Source organism: Glycine soja, chromosome 11 (genome assembly GCF_004193775.1).
Source record: "Glycine soja cultivar W05 chromosome 11, ASM419377v2, whole genome shotgun sequence".
Lineage (NCBI taxonomy): Eukaryota > Viridiplantae > Streptophyta > Magnoliopsida > Fabales > Fabaceae > Glycine > Glycine soja.
Window position 1 is genome coordinate 5,308,748 of NC_041012.1, and position 20,852 is coordinate 5,329,599.

The window sequence follows — 20,852 nt, forward strand, 5'->3', positions numbered from 1 at the left end:
ATATCGAAAGGACAAAGCCACTACTCCATAAAGGCCAATTACTTCAAGGAATTCAGTCACAATGACGATAGTAGAAGTCAATAAATCACTTTAAATGGCAGGATTGGTAGCTTGATTTTATTGTTGACTGTTGAGTTGGATTGGAAAATTAAGTTTTTTCTTTAATCAGTAGGAATTGAAGAGAGAGATTTATCCATCAAATTCAACCATGAGTTAGACCCCTTATTAGAAAACCGAGGTTTATCACGAGTGACGGGACCAAAACTTTCCTATAAATATATAGCAGGGAAAATCACCCCTTTCTCATCAAAGCCACAGACAGTGCGTAGTTTTGTTATTTTGTTCAATGGCAGCCAAGAGCAAAATCCTAGTTCTTGGAGGAACAGGATACATTGGAAAATTCATAGTTATGGCAAGCGCAGAAGCAGGACACCCCACTTTTGCCTTAGTTAGAGAGAGCACCCTTTCTCATCCTGAAAAGTCTAAACTTATTGAGAGCTTCAAGACCTCTGGAGTTCCTCTTCTTTATGCATTGGCCTTTCAATCACAATTTCTTTTTTTCTTTTCAAATAAATTACAGTACTATTTCAAAGTTCAATAATCCAACTTTTCTTATACCTCTGTGATTTAATTTGTAGGGTGATGTAAATGATCATGAAAGCCTGGTTAAGGCAATCAAGCAAGTTGATGTTGTAATATCAACACTAGGTGGACAGCAGATCGATGATCAAGTGAAGGTCATAGCAGCAATAAAAGAAGCTGGAAACATTAAGGCACGTACATACATAATCCTCTCTTTACAAAATAATTAATTACGTAATGACTGTCCAAGGGTACTTCATTTTGTGAAATGCACCCATATCCAAAAGATATAGTATATTGGTGCATGTTAGGTAAGTTTGGGTACTTATCAAAATAAGGCGACAAAATTATCATATTTGTTTCTTGTTTTTAAGATTTATATAGAAGAAAACAGACAAAAAAAAATTCCAATATTTGAAATAAAAAAAAAAATATCTTGAAAATAAGGTGACAGTTTTCTAATCAGAGGTAAGAAAAGAAAATGAAATAGACAATATTTTCTCAAAGTAAACTAACCTTAAGTTACCAATTCTAATTTATAATTTATACAGTAATTACTAATTAGATCAAGTGACAATTTTTAGTTATACTTTAAGGTGGGTTTTTGCCTCACTCTTGAGTTTTTCATTTTTGATTCATCCTTATTTCAACAAAAAAAAGTGAAAACCCGAAGGGCTATTGAAGCTGAAGGAATCCCTTACACTTAGTTTGTTCATATGCCTTTGCTGGTTACTTCTTGCCTACACTGGGACAAGAAAATGTCACAGCCCCTCCCCGTGATAAGGTTGTCATTCTGGGAAATGGAAACGTCAAAGGTAACATACAAATAAACAATATGCCAAATTCATCTTTTATAGTAAAAGATAATAGACACATGCAATTCATTTGCCTCAATTGTGCGCTTGTTTCAGTAATTTATGTCACGGAGGAAGATGTTGGGACTTATACCATAAAAGCAGTGGAAGATCCAAGAACCTTGAACAAAAATCTGCACCAGAAACCCCCTGCTAATGTTTTGACCTTCAATGAACTCGTTTCCTTGTGGGAGAACAAGATTAAGAGCACCCTCCACAAAATCTACGTTCCAGAAGATCAAATTCTTAAGAAAATCCAGAGTCAGTACTGTCTATACTCATTTAGTAACTTATAAGAATCTTTTTAAACCCATCTTATTTTTATCATGAGGAAATTAAAGAAATGAAATACCTTTATATTTAATTAACATGCACCTAATATTTATGTTGTGAGTTTCTTTTTTTTTACTATGCAGAGTCTTCTTTCCCTGCCAGTTTCTTAGTAGCATTAGGCCACTCTATGCTGGTTAAGACAGCTAGTAACAATGAGGCTGACCCTTCTGTAAAATGCCAATATATGGAGGCATTAGGCCAATTTCTTAGTAGCATTAGGCCACTCTATGCAGAGTCATAGATTTATAATAGTAGTATCGAGTAATATTCATCCCAATATTACAAAAATATCATATGTCATATTCTATAACAATTTTCAAGATATCAATATGTAAAATGCCAATATAAAAAAAAGAACTTTTTTTTGTACTAGCTTCATTAGGAGGAAATCTAGTGCAATATAACGTTTTGGATGACAAAAAGCAAACCTATCTAGAAAGAAGAAAAACAGTCAATTTTATATATCATTAAACAAAGTCAGTCAATGCAGATACAAATGAGCATAGCAGGTTTTTCAAACAAGGGCTTCTTATTCAATAAGCTTTATACTCTAACGTATTTATGTAAATCTGAATAAATGTGTAATTATATTATAAATTGCTGATGAAAATCAGATAAATAAATTTGAATAAATGCGCAATTATGTATTATATATGAACATGTGATATTTATAGTTACTTTTTTATTAATAATTAAAAAATTATTTTTTAAGTAATTTAAGGGGATTAAATTTCTTCATTACGATATGTATATAATCGGTCTGTACGTTCCGCTTGGTATTGTTTTAAACTAATAATCAAATGTTCGGTGTCTTGTGTCAAGAAAAATGTATGAAATTCGTTAAATTAATTTATTTTAGATTTTGGAATAACGTTTTATATATTTGCTTTTACTTCGGATGAACAATCCATTGCACCCAAAGGAAGAATGTATTTAACCAGTAAATCAATTGACATAAGGTTATTTGTAGTATTTGATTGTAAAGAATGAAAACTAAAAAAAAGTGAGTAAAAAGAGAATAGAAAAAAAATTCCGATGAGAGGAAAAGAGATAGTAAAAGAAAAAAATAATTTGGTAAGTAGAAAAAAAAAGAAAAAATAATATTAAATACAATTTATATTATTTTTTTAACGTATGCTTTTATTTTTTTTCCTCATCTTAGCGGTGAAAGACTGTGCCATGAGACCTTTTCTTAAAAAATCTCTTTTTCATACCTTCCAAATGCAAACAATTTTCATGTTTCATCTCTTTTCACTTTCATTCTTTTAGTTTCATACGTTCTAAATGTTATTTTTAATTAGAGATATCAAATTCTAATCGTATGCAAATTTATTAAATATTTCAAAATGGAGAAAATATTAAATTAAAGAGATGAATAAACAATTTTTATGACCTTTATCTAATTATGTCTGAAAAGGTTCTACCGAGATTATTCTCTGGATCACTGTACTCGCCCGGCACGATAGCCGATATTATTATTATTATTTGTTGTAATATAAAATGGCGATCAAACAAGCTTCCATTGTTGAATCATGAATGTCTAAGTTGGACTTTTTCATTTTTTTAATAAATTGGTTGGAAACTTGCTAGTAGAAAATTATATTGCTTTTATTTTGTTCAAAATGACTTATAACAAAGTTATTAAAATTATAAATTATAAATCAATAATTTAAAATATAATCTAATCCATATATGTTATTTGTGCCAAATAATAAGAATCTGATAACATTTGAGTAGATTTATGGCATCAGTTCATTCTATACTAAGAAGAAAAATTAAATGACAGAATAAAACAATAGCGAACCCAAATATTTATCTTGTCCAAAGTTCAAACATGCACTGCATCTACAGAGGATATGTTTGCCGGAAAAAACAAGGATATTTTTTGGTTTGAATTTTGATAGAATAGATTTTAAAAGGTTAATATTATTCTCTCTAAAAAAAATATTAAAAAAATTGTTTTAAAAAAATGATGTTAAGAAAAAATAACTTATGTTTTGAAATAATATTTTCAAAGTGGAATATTTAAAAATGACTTTTATTAAATGATAAAATGATTCACTTTTGAAACATTTTTTTAAAGAAAAAATTAGCAGTCTTACCCTAATTTTCATTAAAATTATATTATTTATATAAAAATTAATTAATCAAGGAATTGGACACAAATAATTAATATGTTCAAGTTAAGATGAAATCATTATATATAATGTAAAAATTGATAAAAATAATTATTGATTAAATTTTACTTACTTTTCGATTAAATTTTGAATTAGTCAGTATTTTTTTCGAAAGGTTAAGAAAACAAAAAAAATCAATTAAACTCATTGCATTTTTTTCATTCTCAAAAATTTCCAAATAGCATCGTTTACTAGTATTATTAAACGAGGTTGTTAGGTTATTTCACCTACCAAAGAGCAAAGGAGTCAAAACGAGACTACATGATCGCCAACAAAAACAAAAATCATAACATAAGTTTGAGTTAGTTTGTTTGACTGATCTAGTATGAAGTATCATTGTATCAGTAATTGTTGACTACTGGAAAACAAAACTTATGTCGTGAACAAAACTGTACAATAAAGCAAGCATTGAATTTTAATTTGAAAATAGGTATACTATACAAATAAAATGATTGATTTAAATGTAGAAAATCGATCTATTGAATAAATATGTTAACTCTCTCAACAAAATGTTAATTTAGTTACTTTAGCATTTAATTATATTATTAAAGTTAATTTTATATTATATTTAATTCAATTTAATAAATATACAATTTAATATTATTATGTAATAAGTACTGGAAAGATACAACTTTATACCTCTTTCCAAGGGCACTGGAGGTAGTAGGTGACTTGGTGGAGCGATGAGTACTACCTTTTTAAAACAAAACAAAAAATTATTAATAAATTAATTTTCTCTTCTTAAAAAAACATTCTAGTTTATTTATCTAATTTCTTTATTTTCTCATATCTTATTTTTTATTCAATAACAAAATTATTTTTTTATTAATAAAATAATGTTCTATATTAATTTGCACATATTAAATATGTGAAAATTTAATTTTTCTTTAACTTTTTTTTTTGTTTTATCGAAATTATGGTTTCGCCCATAAGAAAAACAAGTTATAAATATTTTCAATAAGTTAGCTAATCTATTTTAATTATTAAACAATGAAATTACTCTATAATATATTAAGCATTTGCTTACTTTGCGTGGAACTTTTATTTTAAACAATTTAGAAAATATTTAACTTTTTTGAAAAAATAACATGACATTACCTCTAGGAAATCGATCGTTAGATAAGGAATTTTTAATTCTTTATTTTTATAGTGACTAAACTCACTTTAAAGGATAAATCCTCGAGGGGTATACATAATAAATCATAAATGTGTTAGAATATCATTTTTTAAAAGGACCAATATCTTCTTATTAACAAGTGAAATTACTTACTTCATCATCTGTAATTTAAATCTCCTTAAGTAGTCTCTAATTTAAACTTTTTATATAAAAAGTAAATATTGGCCAGGTTTTATCTCTTTAAATACTAAAAAATGATCCCTTTGAATAAATTCTATAACTCAAGTCGGTTTAACAAGTGTTAAAACTATAACCAGTTAGCCGCGAAGATACGAGAATGACGCAAATTGCAAGAAAAAAATATATCAAAAACAAAAATTAAAAAAAATCCAAAATTTTGCACAATATATCACATTTATATATGAAAAAAATAATTTATAATATGATAATATAAAATAATTTTACACATTATTCACTCATAAATTATTATGTGAAAACTTTATTAAATTTTATAATAATTATCTTAAAAGTAATTAATTATTTGTATAAAAAAATTTATACTAACCATACATATTATAATTATTAAAAGCTTTGTATACATACACACAAACATGATCTACAAATGTGTTAGGTGATATTTTTTTTTAAAACCACAAATATTTTTTATTAGAAATAATCTTATTTGATTCATATAGTTGGTAGTTGGTAATAATCAGTATAGTAAAGATAGTAATAATAAAATGTGAAATGATTCGTTGTCCTTTCTTTTTCATCATCGATTATTACACTATTTCTTAATATTTATAATAACTTGGTTAATAAATGGTTTGAGCTTTCCTCAATTTTTAATTTTCTTCTACTCAAGAAACAAACACGTCCGTCCCTTTCTTTACTAAGACCATGCATGGTCTTTTTCACCGGTACCCAAAACAATAATTTTATGAAGCCATCGAATTTTTTATTGTGCATGTGACCACTAAATTCCCAAAACAATTTAAAATTCAAAAACCTGTTATATTAAAATATACTCCAGCAAAATGTTATATAAAAATAAAATGATGAATATTAAAATTATTTCGTTTCAATATCAATAATGAAACATACAATTATTATATATTTGTATAATTTTTTTAATTCATACAAAGACTAGTCAAATTATTGGTTGGTTTGGACTACACAGAATTCATGGAGCCGCCGCCGGCCGCAGATCAGGAAATAGATACTTGTTTGTTTGGTGCGTTAAACTTGGAAACAAAAGAAGTGAAATTTTGCATATAGATCAAAGTTGATGGCCCTATAAATACAAATTGAAGTATTGCTATGCATCATCACTAAGCCATTGCTAGTTTGATTACCTATCAAAACCAGAAAAACACACTGCAATTGTTTGGACTAGTTTTAATTTCTTCCAATTCCATGGCTGGGAAAGATAGAATCCTGATTTTGGGACCCACTGGAGCCATTGGAAGGCACATAGTCTGGGCAAGTGTGAAGGCAGGGAACCCAACATTTGTGTTGGTGAGGAACACCCCTGGCTCTAACAACAGGGTCAATCTGGTCAAAGCTGCTAATCCTGAAACCAAGGAAGAGCTCATTGAGAGCTTCAAAAATTCAGGAGTAAATCTAATTCAGGTTGGTGCTAGCAATTTCTTATTTAGAACTAGTTTCAAACTTAATCCTAGTAGGAGTAATTGATTTGATGTATCTGTTTAATGGGATCTTCAGGGAGATATGAATGATCATGAGAGTCTGGTTAATGCAATCAAGCAAGTTGATGTCGTAATCTGTGCATTTGGTAGACTACTAATTGAAGACCAGTTGAAGATCATTGCAGCAATAAAAGAAGCTGGAAACGTCAAGGTTAGTCCTTTTTACTGAATAATCTTAAATTTGTGTTTTCAAATTACCATGCACTTTAAATTAAGTAACGTAGTACTAGAAGATTAATTTTATTTGCTCATGTAACAAAAATATTTTCTTTTAAGATGACTTTTAATTTAATTATTATAAAAATCAATAATTGCACTATCAGTACGTAGGTTAGTTTTTTTCCAAAACTTATCCAATTGTTTAATGCTGTCTAAAATTGTTAATAAATTTTTCTACACTAATAATTAGAAAATGTTGATTCTTAATTCCTTGTGTCAACAGAGATTTTTTCCATCTGAATTTGGATTGGATGTGGATCGTCACGATTCAGTTGACCCAGTTAGAGAAGTTTTCGAGGAAAAAGCAAGAATTCGAAGAATAATTGAAGCCGAAGGAATTCCATACACTTACCTATGTTGTCATGCCTTTACTGGTTACTTCTTACGTAACCTGGCACAGATTGACATCACTGTTCCTCCGAGGGACAAGGTATTCATTCTAGGAGATGGAAATGTGAAAGGTAATAAACTATAGCTGAATTAGTTATAAACGATTTTAATTGTTTCAGCACAAGTGATAAATCTCAGAGACACAACTCAGTTGCTTCAAAGTGTACATGTTTTTTTTACTTGTTTCAGGAGCGTTTGTGACTGAGGCTGATGTGGGAACTTTGACCATCGAAGCAGCGAATGACCCTAATGCCTTGAACAAAACCGTGCACATAAGACTCCCTAAGAATTATTTGACCATAAATGAGATCATCTCTTTGTGGGAGAACAAAATTGGGAAGACTCTTGAAAAAACTTATGTTTCAGAGGAAAAGGTTCTTAAAGACATTAAGGGTCGGTAACAAATTCATTTTTAAAAATATATGTGAAACTAATTCTTGATTTATAATGTTTTTTTTTGGTTTACTGCAGAGGCTTCTTTTCCAAACAATTACCTGCTGGCATTGTACCACTCACAGCAGATAAAGGGAGATGCAGTGTATGAGATTGACACTGCCAAAGATCTTGAGGCTTCTGAAGCTTATCCTAACGTGGAATACACCACCGTCGATGAATATTTGAATCAGTTTGTCTGATTTTTGAGTAATTGATGCAATTTTTGTTGCTCTGCAAAGTGCTCAATAAAACCTATGCCTTTTCTTTTTTGCGAAATTGGTTGCTTTTGTCCTATGTTTCGGAAACCATCCACATTAATGTAATCTTTTTTTTTTTTACCTTAATAATACTCTAATCTGCGGTCGGAAGCACTGTTTAAATTTTTTTACATCATTCATGAATACGTGTCACTGCTCCATTTTCTGGCGAGGGGTTCACACTGGACTCACACGTGGGTGTGAAAGAGTGATAGCACTCCACAATTATACTCTACAAATTGTTGCATAAATAAAATTAAAAAATATATATGACTTAACGGAACAAAAAAATAAATGCTACATTATTTTAAGTATTTTTAGACTTATATTTCCAATTAAAATTATATTTTTATTTTGATAATCAATGTAATAAAAATAGGCATTAGCGGTAATTAGTAAAGTAAAACTTTAATTTGATTGAAAAACACTTATAACAAAAATATCTAAAGTACTCCTACATCAAAAAAAAAAAATTGGGAATAAAGTAATTGTTTTGTTTAATTGTATTTTCATTTTCTTCCAAATTCAAATATATTACTATTATTTTTTTAAAATCTTGTAGAAATTTTAAAAATTTATGTGGTCTTTGATTCTGAAAAGTATGAAACGATAGTCAATAGATAGAATGGTAGAATCAGTAAAAAAAAAAAAAAAAAGTAGTATGATCTTTTAAAATATACTATATAGGACGACGTTATTGACACGTTCGAGTCCTTCTCAATAAGCATGATGTTAGGTGCACACTAAAGTTAGTCAACATTATATAAGAGATAATGATATAAGAGAGGAGGGAAAAATAATAATATAACAATAGGGGATATATATGAAAAAAAAAATTAAAAAAGAAAGTAGAAGTATTAAATAAGTATTTATATTACTTAAGTGTTTTTGTATTGTTGTTATTAAATTCAAAAATAAAAACTAGTTTAGGAATCCAATTGAGAAATAAATACAAGTTGAGGGATTCAATTCAAAAAAGTAATTCAGTGATCAAATTAAAAATTGTCAAATAATTCAAAGACATGTGAATTAATTTAATCTTGTTTAAATTACTTTTATGATTAACTAGCTGAAAATAGATGAATCATTGGAAATTAGAGAGGCCAAATGATAAGCAAAATAAGAACAAATATTTATGAAGTATTAATTGGAAATTAGAAGTTTTTGGAAAATTTAAATATCCTTATATGATGTTGATCTTCATCCACAATCAGCATTTGTAAATGTAAATTTGAAGTAGTTTTTCCCCTTTTTGTTTTCATTATCAGGTTCATTCATGTCTTGCCAATAGAAGTTTTTGGAAAATCAACTTTTGAGCTTGTACGCAGTTGTAGTTATGTTCATGAAACGTCTTCAGTTCACAATAGCACTATAATTTAGAACTACTCTTTTATGCTCAATTTGCCACTTCATTAGCTTTTTATAACATATTAAGCAAGTTGCTTAAAAAAAATACATGTACGTCTTATAAAAAATGCTTTTGATATGTGTTGTACATAGAAAACGTTCTTACCTAAATTCAACTATGTATAAACTGAAACTAATATAGAAAATGAAAGGTGTGTATTTAACTTTTAGAATTCAATTATGTGGAAAAAAAAACTTTTAAAATTCAATTTTATCAAAATTTATGCAGAAACAAACCTAAATATAATGACCCTGTGGTTGGTTTACTGATTTGTCATGATTTCATGTTCAGTTGACACATTACATACGATTAAATATAAAATTGCTACAAGAGTCGTTTATATTGACCAGTCAATACGGTGTGTGTACATGCATGTGACTCTATTCAAACCATTTATAACAAAAAAATTTTAAATAATCAATTTAAATAAGAGAAAGATTATAAAAAATATATATTAAGATAAATTAAATTATTTTTATATTTGAATACATTATAATAAAAATGGTTTTAAACTGATTCATTTCATTTAGATAACTTTAAAGTATTTTTTTACAATAAAATTGCAAAAAATAAGTGAAATAATTATTTATAGTAGTAAATTTTGTATTTAAATCAATTATTTGTTAGGGATAAGATGGAAAATTAAAACTAACCAAAATACACAAATTGGTAGCTTTTAATTATAAATTTTAAGATTTTATTTATCATAGAAAAATATTTTCATTTATTCAGATTTGATCATAAAATACTACACATTTGAATAATATTGTCGTACTGATAATGTTTTCTATCAATTAATTTATAATATTTAAAATAACATAAATCCAAACATATTTTGATTATTTTACGGTAAAGAGAGACAAAAATATGAGAATGCAATTATTATTGATTAAAAACCAACAACTCTCTACTATAGTCAATAAAGATGGGATATGTAATTTTAACTACAAAGTTTTTTTTTTAGCATATTAATAAATTTTGAAGATTGATATCAACAATTTTTAATATTTTATTATAAATATGAAAAGAAAGTAAATAAACTTTAATGAAATAATATTTTAGTAAAAATTATAAAATATTGATTTGATTTGAATTTTATTTTAAATGAAAATCAAATCGAATCGAATCGTATATATTTTTTAAGTTTGATCCAAATGATTTTTTTGATGAAAAATCAAATCGAACAACAAATATCTCTAATAATTTATAACTAAACTATAATTGTTATTAATGAATAAAAATGAGTTTAATGATTATACACTTTGATGATGTAAAAAAAATTCTACCATAAATTTATTGACTTTCATTGATAAATATTTTAAAAGTTATATTAATAATAAATTATGATTGAAAAATGTTTGATTTTGTTTTACTTATATATGTATAGCTATAGTGGTGGACCTACAGCGAGTCGAGGGTTTGTACTTATACCCTCTCATTTTTTTAAAATTCATCAAATTTATAAATAAAATTTTATATTTTTATATTTTATTTTATTTATATTTATATAATTAAACCCATTAATTTTATTTTTTATAATTTACACTCAGTCACTTAGGGTCTTGGATCTGCCAAATGTATAGCTGGTTGAGAATATATATAATCGGTTAGATAATAAGCTTTTCATAATTAATTATGAAATGATTATAATAATCACTTTATACATTGGTTATTAAATAGCTATGAAAATGTCGTGACAAGCAGCCCCAGTTGTAAGTACAGAACTACACATATATTCTTCGACAGTCAACTCAATAGCCTATCCAAAAAAAAGGTTGTTTCAGAATTGAGAGCACCGGTCGCTGGACGGAAACAAAATGGATATTTGTTTAATTGACATGAGAAAGATGGAAATTAATTAGGGAAGAAATGTCATACAGATCAAAGTTAGTGCCCTATAAATACTAACCAAAGCATTGCTCTGCACCACAAGCCATTGCTAGTTTAGTTCCATACATAGCAAGAAAAACACACTCACACACAGTGCTTGTTTAGACTAGTGATCTTCCATGGCTGTGAAGGATAGAATCCTGGTCTTGGGACCCACAGGAGCCATTGGAAGGCACATAGTTTGGGCAAGTTTAAAGGCAGGGAATCCCACTTTTATATTGGTTAGGGACACCCCTGCCTCTGTTAACAAGCCAAGGCTTGTCACTGCTGCTAATCCTGAAACCAGGGAAGAACTCATTCAGAGCTTCCAAAATTCTGGAGTTACTCTAATCCAGGTTGATGCTTTCATTTCAAGTCTGCTGACATCATTAGGTTCCGATATCCGAAGTATTTGAGAACTTAATTTATCTGTTTAATGGGATATGCAGGGAGATCTGAATGATCATGAAAGTCTGGTTAAAGCAATCAAGCAAGTTGATGTAGTAATCTGCTCATTTGGTAGACTACTAATAGAAGATCAGGTCAAGATCGTTGCAGCAATAAAAGAAGCTGGAAACGTTAAGGTGCGCACTTTGCTCCCTTTTTGTTGTATGATAATTTTGCTGTTGGGTTAAATTAAACTATTCTTACTTTCTTGTGTGAACAGAGATTTTTTCCATCTGAATTTGGGCTGGATGTGGACCGTCACGATGCAACTGAGCCAGTCAGAGAAGTTTTCGAGGAAAAAGCGAAAATCCGAAGAGTAATTGAAGCTGAAGGAATTCCATACACTTACCTATGTTGCCATGCCTTTACTGGTTACTTCTTACGTAACCTTGCACAGATTGACATCACTGTTCCTCCTAGGGACAAGGTTTTCATTCAAGGAGATGGAAATGTCAAAGGTAATAATATACTATAGTTGTTTTTAGCTACGTCATAAATATATAGAGTAAGAAATAATTTATTTGCTTTACTTCATTCAGGAGCGTATATCACTGAGGCCGATGTGGGAGTTTTTACAATCCAAGCGGCAAATGACCCTAATGCCTTGAACAAAGCTGTGCACATAAGACTCCCTAACAATTATTTGTCCTTAAATGATATCATCTCTTTGTGGGAGAAAAAAATAGGGAAGACTCTTGAGAAAATTTATGTTCCAGAGGAACAAGTTCTTAAGCAAATTAAGGGTCAGTAACAACACTCTTTTTAGACTTCACAAAATCATTTTTTATAGGATATGGTTTTAAGTACATGTTACATCAAATTGATTTATAATGTTTCTGGTTTACTGCAGAGACTTCTTTCCCAAATAATTACCTGCTGGCTTTGTACCACTCACAGCAGATAAAGGGAGATGCAGTGTATGAGATTGACCCTGCCAAAGACCTTGAGGCTTCTGAGGCTTATCCTGACGTGAAATACACCACTGTTTCTGAATATTTGGATCAGTTTGTCTGATTTCCGAAATCTTAGGAACCAAAGCACTTTTATGATGTTATCACTCTGCAAAATGCTTAATAAAATTAATGCAGTTTTTCCTTTTCTTTCAGAAAAGGCCTTTTTGCAACACTACCATTGTGGCATTGTTTGTTTCGTGGTGGTTGCTGGTGTTTGTCCTGTTCTGAAGAACCTATCCCCATTAATGTAATGTTATACCTGAAAAATAATAATATAATCTGTGCTACTGTTTGCACATCATCTAGACATCTACGTTCTGTTTTAACATCGTTACATCTCTGTCATTGCTTGTTTTCTGCGTAACGACGTAGAGTTCCCTTAGAATATTATTTAAAGCGCACACCAGTATTGACTCACAATGAATCAAAAAAAGTATTGATTCTCAACTCACTGCATGAACAATCAAAATAATGGACATTATTTAAATATATATAACATCGTCTATGTATTTTTAAGGCCAGAAACACGTTACTCTCCCAAACAGTCAAAAAGAATAAACACAATATATATAAAAAGAATAATCATAGAAACAGAAAATATTAATTATTATTTTTCAAAGTTCAAATTGTCAAAAAAAAAAAAAATCTCCTACATAGTTGCAGTTAGAATTTAAACTTTAAGATAAAATAAGAATGAATTAAGTTTGTAGTCCCTCAATTTGTTTAGATTCTAATTTTTAGTTCTTTCAATTTTTTTACAATTTTTAATTCTTCGTTAATTTTTTTCAGGATTTTTAGTCCTTTAAGAGTTTTTGTCTATTTTTAATCTCTTGTTTATTTTTATTGTTTAAAATTAGTTTTTATTTTGTCAATTTTTAATCCCTTATTTATTTTATATTTGAGATTAATTTTCTATAAAATAAAAGAGGAACTAAAATAGACAAAAACTGAAGGACTAAAAATCCAGACAAAAAATTAATGGAGTATTAGGAGTTTATGTCACCGAGGAAGACATTGGGACTTATACCATCAAAGCAGTGGACGATCCAAGAACCTTGAACAAAATTCTGTACCTGAAACCCCCTGCCAATGTTTTGACATTCAACGAGCTCATCTCCTTATGGGAGAACAAGATTCTGAAGGCACTATAGAAAACTTATGTTCCTGAGGATTAAATTATCAAGAGCATCCAGGGTCAGTATGAAGTTGTTATGAATAGTAACTAGGCTAGCTATGCTAAACTACACTAACAAGTATTTCATAATTCTTCTCTCTCATTTCCATTCACTTAGTGCTTATTTATACATATAATTGTTTGTCTACTAGTGAGAATATTTGCCTAACAGAATTGCACTATTGCATATTGCGTAACTAATTCTGTTATCACCTGCTGAAATGGCCTGTGTTCTGTTGCTGAATTGCTATCATCCACACTTCCACCCAAGTCAATAAAACAACAGCCACTGGCCTCTTGTGTGTTAGCCAGTTGGCCATCTGTTTTCCTCAAAATAATCCCTCCTTACTGTACTTTATATAGTCTGTATTCTGTGCTGCTTTTTGCTAGGCTACACGTTGTTAAAAAATTCTTCTAAATATTGAAGTTGTAACTTGCATAACAAATTGTTTATCACTCGACTTCTTTGGCTTCGTTCATATTTTGCTTTGTGACAGTGAAGATTCGTCGTTCATATTAAGTGCAAACCCGAGGAAGGAATGAAGGATAGACGGTCTATATAATGATATTTTTGTTAACACTTTATGAAAAAGAACAAAATGTTCAAGCACTTTCTTTGCCTAAATGACTTTAATAAACGGAATAACAATACAGTATATACTGTATCCTCGAAGCTGAATTTACATTAAAATTACATACTTGATTTCTCATGCAACTATATTTTATGGAAGACGAGTATTGAGATACTTTGTGAAAAGAGACATTCATGCACCATATTCCTTCATCAAACAAGGATGAAAACACCGCTTTGTTATTTTTAATTTGCATATTTTTGAAAGAGGAGAAATAAGTTACTCCAAGAATAAATCTAATGAAGTCATCTTCATCTTTCATTTTTTTAATGTAATAGTCAAAACAACGTGAAATCATCATCACATTATTGTAATTATTGGTAAAAACTCAGAAAAATTGTATTGTCAAACTATGCCGCACATCACTTTCCAATACATTCTTGATCCCTTTTCTCCCCCTCCATGAACAATGAGAAAATGCGATCGTTTACCACTGCATGGTAGGAAACAAAGTCAAAGGCATAATTGTCTATAATATAAACAAAAGAATAAAGTTAAATAAAAGCATAATTAATCTAATCTAATCTATTGGTGAACTTAACTAAGCTCATTTTTAGAAGGCTTGATCAGGATAGAACAACGTTGATAACCAAGTAGGGTAATCTCGTCACAGATTGCTGGCACCTGACAAGATACTCGAAATTCCTATGCAAATTGTAATCTACAACATCATCACAAAGCCACAGGGGAAAAAGACAATATAGCATATACTTTAGCAAAAAACATCAAATGACTACAGGACACATTTTTTTCATCTACCCACGTACAACCATGTTGTCATCATCGTCACCAACGCGTCTCATTTCGAAACCATCGTGCTTCTATTCCCAATTCTTCTTCTTTTTTCCGTGTGTTGGAAGATACCCTTTTGTATCATTGTCACAAAGTATCAAACTCGTCTTTTTGTCTGTCACTATATCATTACCACTCACGAGATTCCACCCAACCTCTTTTTAGTTTCTAAACTCATGAGAGCACAAAAACCACTTTCATTAGTTGTTGTTTGAGTGTAGTTAAGGTAAACTAACCAACCTTATTCATAGATGGATCAGTCACCACCTTATTATAACCGATTTCCTCAGACTCCAAGCTCATCCAAGAAGGGAAGAAGTGGTTATGAACCATCAGACACAGAGACAGAGTGGCAAGAGATTCCACGGCACGAACGAGAAAGAAGAAACTTCACTTTAGAAGAAACAAAAGCATTTACACTAATGAACAAAAGCCCCATGGCACTACACAGGAGACACCCTTCAAGGTTTGAACATGAAGTCTCATCAGCTTCAACAGCTTCACGAAGAAGACACCATAGTAAATCACCCTATAAGCTGCGCGTAGCAGAAGAAGATGTTACTGTTGCTGCATCATCATCACCCATAACAGGTTTGAATACAAAGAGAAATATCAGTCCCTTGCCGAGACCTGACCTTGGAAGAACCGTGTCTCCTTTCAGGGAGCAAAGAATTGAGAAGCCACACTACAAGAGATCAGTGACAGCTCCAAGATTGAGGATTCAAGAGAGCAACAACGGAGGGAGAACCATTAATGAAATGGTTCATAAACAAAGAGAAGCTTCTCCTTTCGAAGCGCCTTCGGTTGGCATAATCAACGAGATGATAGCACAGGTGAAGCTATCTAAAGATCCCACTAGTGATTATTCATCAGTGCTCGAAAGCACTGATTCCATTCATCCGGGTGACCTTTTCTTTTCTCGCGAATGCAACGCCTTGCAAGCGAAGAATTCTTCGTTGCCAAGACGCATCCAGCAGTGTGAGTATTTCAGTCCAAGACCACCGGTGAACACCACCAGAATCCCATCTGAAAGCAAAGGAAATAATGGTGACATTAACATGAAAATGAATATCTTGTCTCGATCAAACACGGGTTTAAGTTCTGCGGCTACGAGTAGAAAGGGCAGTGACACTGGGAAGCCAAGTAGTGTAACAAGCGAAGCTAGTGGAAAGACAACTGCAAGCATGAAGAAATTCACAGCCAATAGAAAAAAGAATCAGAAAGATACATGGTTTTCTTGCATGAAAACAGGTAACTGTAGAACCACAAAAAAATCGCCCGAACGTCGACCTATTGATGAATCTTCTTTCATAGAGAAGGCAGTTGTAGTGGAAAGCCTCCCACAATTCTGGGCAGATAAACACCAACCTGCTTCACTTAATGGCTTCATTTGCAATAAACATGAAGCTCAACTTCTCAAGGAATTGGTATGTTCCCAAATACTCACATATGGTTCCCATTATATCCCTTGAATTCTTCCTATGGACTAAACTTAGGCATAGTTCAATAGGTATTTTTAGTGTTATTTTTCAATTAGAATTGAAGTTTTATTTCAGTACCTTGATCAGATATTTAATACTAATATTTAATCTGCGAATTACTGAGATAAAACTCACATTCTGGTTATAGAACAATACTAAAATCACCTAATAAATTACATCTAAGTTTTGTTCTCTTCTCTTATTATTACTTGTATTTGTGTAACTTATGACTCAAGCTACTTTGCTTTTCAGGTGTCTCAGGGCTCTTGTCCTCATATTTTGCTTCTAGGACCCTCTGGCTCCGGGAAAAGAGAACTAGCAATGGCTATTCTTCGAGAAATATATGGGGATGCATGTTGTAACGTATGTTTCTTCCCATAACTTTCTTTCCAGATATTTTTCATGTTTTGTATTTATAAGCTGACTTTATAAGACCCTTTTGCAGCTGTCTCATGATTTAAGACATTTTCCTATTCAGGTAGAGATTTCTCACTTTCCTAACTATAGTTTTGATATACGATAAGTACAACTTGAAAAGCCATTTATTATTATTATTATTTCAAAAAGTTGCATCACCTATATTATTTACTACATTGACAGGACCAAAGGCTTAAGAAAGTATCTGTTCCAATAACATCCAGTTCTCATCACATGGAGCTAGATGTAAATTCAGAACCAAATGCTAAATATGCTTTAATGGGATTAATCAAAGAAATTAGCAATATATATGCGATTGCCCCTGAAGTCAGCAATATTAATTTCAAGTCAGATTTTAAAGGTTAGTAGCTTAATAGCTTGTTTATTTTACTTCCTAAACAGATTGATCCTTTAATGTGAGCCTAGATAATGTGGCTGAATTCTGTTGATTTCAGTTATAGTTCTTTATGACGTCCACAAAGCAGTAGATAACATCCAGCACATTATCAAATGGATCATAGACCGCTATTCTGATATATGCAAATTAGTCCTCTGCTGTGAAGATGATGCAGACCTTATTGAACCTGTGAAAAACCGATTCAAAGTTATCCAAGTTGATGCTCCTCAGAATCACGAAGTAAGACTAAAAGAAAATACAAAATTTTAAAGTAAACATCAATCTGAAACATATCAGATGTTTATTTGGCTGTCTTAAATTGCAATTTTGGAAAAGATCAAACTTTCCTTCCATTAATATCAACCATCTTATAACTTCTAAGGAGTTATTTACTTTCAAAAAAGCAAAATTAATTAACAGATACGAACCTTCAACTATACAGATTATTGAGGTTCTTATTCAGATAGCAAAGAATGAGGAAATTGATCTATCCGTGAATTTTGCTGCAAAAATTGCTACAAAATCTAAGCAGAACCTCAGAAAAGCAATCATGGCTCTTGAAGCATGCAATGCACACAAGTAAACTTCTGACTGACAACATATTTATTTTAACATTTCTAGAAAATTCTCTATAGAGACTAAATGGGGCACTATGATGGGCAGCTATCCTTTTTCAGAAGAACAACCAATTCCGGTTGGATGGGAGGAGATTGTAATAGAAGTTGCTGCAGAGATCCTAGCTGATCCATCATTTTCACGGCAAGAAACTTCTCTTTCTATCTTATGTTCTATAAGGGAGAATGAGAAGCTAATAACATCTTATTATTTGGGTTCTGAATACAACTAAGCTGCTTTACTTCTATTCTTTATAAGACTGGCTTATTTGAAGGCAGAAACAATATAAGTAGCATCATTTTGTAACTTTAAAATTGTCGATCAGATTATGGATTAAGTTTTTAATTTGAATTTTGTTATGGTTTTATCAGCTTACTCTCAATACGAGGGAAATTTCAAATGCTTCTGTTGGATTTTGTCCACCCGAAATTGATTCTCCAGGTAATGAATAAGAGTCCATAAATAATTTATTCAACTAACCAAAATACTAGTGCATATTATACATTCTGTTCAAACAAGCAGAAACTCGTGGAACATCTCCTAAAAAGAATTGAGGCCAGCTTAAGAAGGGAGCTTTACTACTGGCATGCTTATTATGTGAGTTTCTCCCTCCATAATCTAGATAACCCCTTCACCCCAATTTTATGTTTATTTCTTTTGGTAAATTAGTAACCAAAGTCTATAATGAACAGGACAGAAGACTCCCACCAGGAATAACAGCTTTACTAAAGTTAGAAGGTAAGCATAGTGACCCTTCTAATCACATTTAAGCTAGCCATATAGATTTGCCTAGCAGAAATAAAATAATATTATAGACTAATATGCACAATTCGGAAGGGGTCTAACTCAATTGGTTGAACAGTGTCTAAACCCTTTAGTACTATCTTGGATTCTAAGGATAAAAGAAAAGACTAATATGCAGCATGATTTCCCTCAATAACCTGCTGAGACTTGCTGTTTTGGGTGTAGTATTATTGACTAATATGCTCTTCTCTGCAGAATTCGTGGCCAAGTTCATGAGCATGTGCAGAAAAAACTCTGGCAGTCGGAAATATGTGTAGATTAACATGGATGCCATTTGAGGATGAATCCTTACTCAGACACAATTAAGAATGTCAACATCATATTCATATGAGCAGCACTAATGAATGTTTTAATTAGTAGAAGAACGTGATTCCGTATCCCATTTGGAAAGAAAAATATTTTAGTAGAGATCAGAAAGGAAAGTACTTAAATCAGATTCTGTTTCATTCGTAGAACGCATGCATAAAGTATTTAATATTGTTCAAACTAAAAGTCAGCTTGAAGCCCTCAAAGCTCATAGTGAAGTGTGAACCAGAGAGTTCGGTGAGCCTTAACATGGTGATATTGTAAAATGCTCTTTTCTTGGGCAGGAGTCTCGAGCACGCGTTCACATAAAAAGCCTAAAAAAGTCCTCATTTAATGGTTCTACTCTTGGAAAACTGTCGCCAGTATTAGTATATCTTTCGTTCAATACTACATTGTCACTTCTTAACTTTTTAGTCTGGCAACGTACACGTTGTGTTGTGGTCACAACTGGGTCTATTTTCTGCAGAAATTTTAATTGCGTCTTTGGTTTCAAGTATATTAAAATTTGAGAAGATACACAAGCTAAATTATTAAGGTGCTTGATCCACGTCAATTTAGAAGCAAGAAAAATTAGCTTTTACATTTCTCCTAAAATTTTGACGCGGAAATTTATTATTCACATGTCTAATACGTGTAAACAAACGTCCACTAAGAATCAAACATCATTGACATATCTATATTTTAATCTTAGTACTTTTTTTTTTTAATCTTAGTACTCATCAATAATCAACTCTCGGTAATTTTAAAACCTAGAGACTTAATACTAAACTAGGGAAAAGACTCTATGTCTTTTTATAAAATAATTAAAAGAGTAATAGAGAGTATATGTTACATAGAAAATGAGAAAGAATGTAAGGAAGTAATGGATACTGGGTACTTTTAGCAGATAATTTTGAGAATAGTTAAAAAGTGAAATAGTTTTAAGAAAATGTGGATATTAAAAGGAGAAATTCTTTTTATACATTGATATAGAATTACTAGAGAAATGACTTTACATTTTTTGAAAATGAAAGAAGAAGAAAGAGTAAGGTTACATAAAAAATAAGGGGAGCTGTGAGGAAACAGTGGGTGGCTGTAGTAAATAGTTTCGAGAATAGTTAGAGAGTAAATTGATAGTATTGACAAAATATAGACATCAAATAGAGGAGGTTTTATTTTGGTAAACCCATGATAAAAATAAATAGAAGTATTATATATATAGTTATAAAAATTTAAAATATAAAAATAAATTATATTCAAAACTTATTTACTTAACTTACTTTGTATTCATTTAATTTATAAATAAAATTAATTTAGCATAACACACCATAAATTTATAATAAGATTACTTTAAACACGCATTTTAATTGTATTTAACATTTAAAAAATAGTTTGATTTAAATAATTTTTTTTTAATCAGCAGCCAGCACAGAAGAAAAAAGTTCTTAAAAATTTAGTATTCTTTGGCAGCAGCCAGCAGTCAGCAGTGATTGACATGTGACGTT

At 30.6% G+C, this 20,852-nt stretch overlaps 3 protein-coding genes and 1 pseudogene across 3 annotated transcripts; all 4 read left to right on the forward strand.

Annotated features, from left to right (window-relative positions):
* Positions 1-346: 346 nt before the first annotated feature.
* Positions 347-2,106, forward strand: LOC114376738 (annotated as a pseudogene).
* A 4,119-nt stretch (positions 2,107-6,225) lies between these two features.
* Positions 6,226-8,204, forward strand: LOC114374345 (isoflavone reductase-like). The gene is made up of 5 exons (XM_028331983.1): positions 6,226-6,695; positions 6,789-6,923; positions 7,215-7,452; positions 7,571-7,774; positions 7,853-8,204. Exons 1-5 carry the CDS (start codon positions 6,480-6,482, stop codon positions 8,014-8,016), a joined length of 957 nt encoding a protein of 318 aa, XP_028187784.1. The 5' UTR covers positions 6,226-6,479; the 3' UTR covers positions 8,017-8,204.
* Positions 8,205-11,238: 3,034 nt separating this feature from the next.
* LOC114372907 (isoflavone reductase-like) lies at positions 11,239-13,057 on the forward strand. Its single transcript, XM_028330465.1, has 5 exons — positions 11,239-11,706; positions 11,800-11,934; positions 12,018-12,255; positions 12,337-12,540; positions 12,648-13,057. The coding sequence occupies exons 1-5, from the start codon at positions 11,491-11,493 to the stop codon at positions 12,809-12,811; spliced, it is 957 nt and encodes a 318-aa protein (XP_028186266.1). The 5' UTR covers positions 11,239-11,490; the 3' UTR covers positions 12,812-13,057.
* Positions 13,058-15,311: 2,254 nt separating this feature from the next.
* Positions 15,312-19,702, forward strand: LOC114375494. The gene is made up of 11 exons (XM_028333279.1): positions 15,312-16,775; positions 17,082-17,192; positions 17,275-17,307; positions 17,430-17,607; positions 17,702-17,883; positions 18,086-18,222; positions 18,307-18,402; positions 18,630-18,699; positions 18,781-18,855; positions 18,951-18,996; positions 19,258-19,702. The coding sequence occupies exons 1-11, from the start codon at positions 15,600-15,602 to the stop codon at positions 19,317-19,319; spliced, it is 2,166 nt and encodes a 721-aa protein (XP_028189080.1). The 5' UTR covers positions 15,312-15,599; the 3' UTR covers positions 19,320-19,702.
* The last annotated feature ends 1,150 nt before the right edge of the window (positions 19,703-20,852 follow it).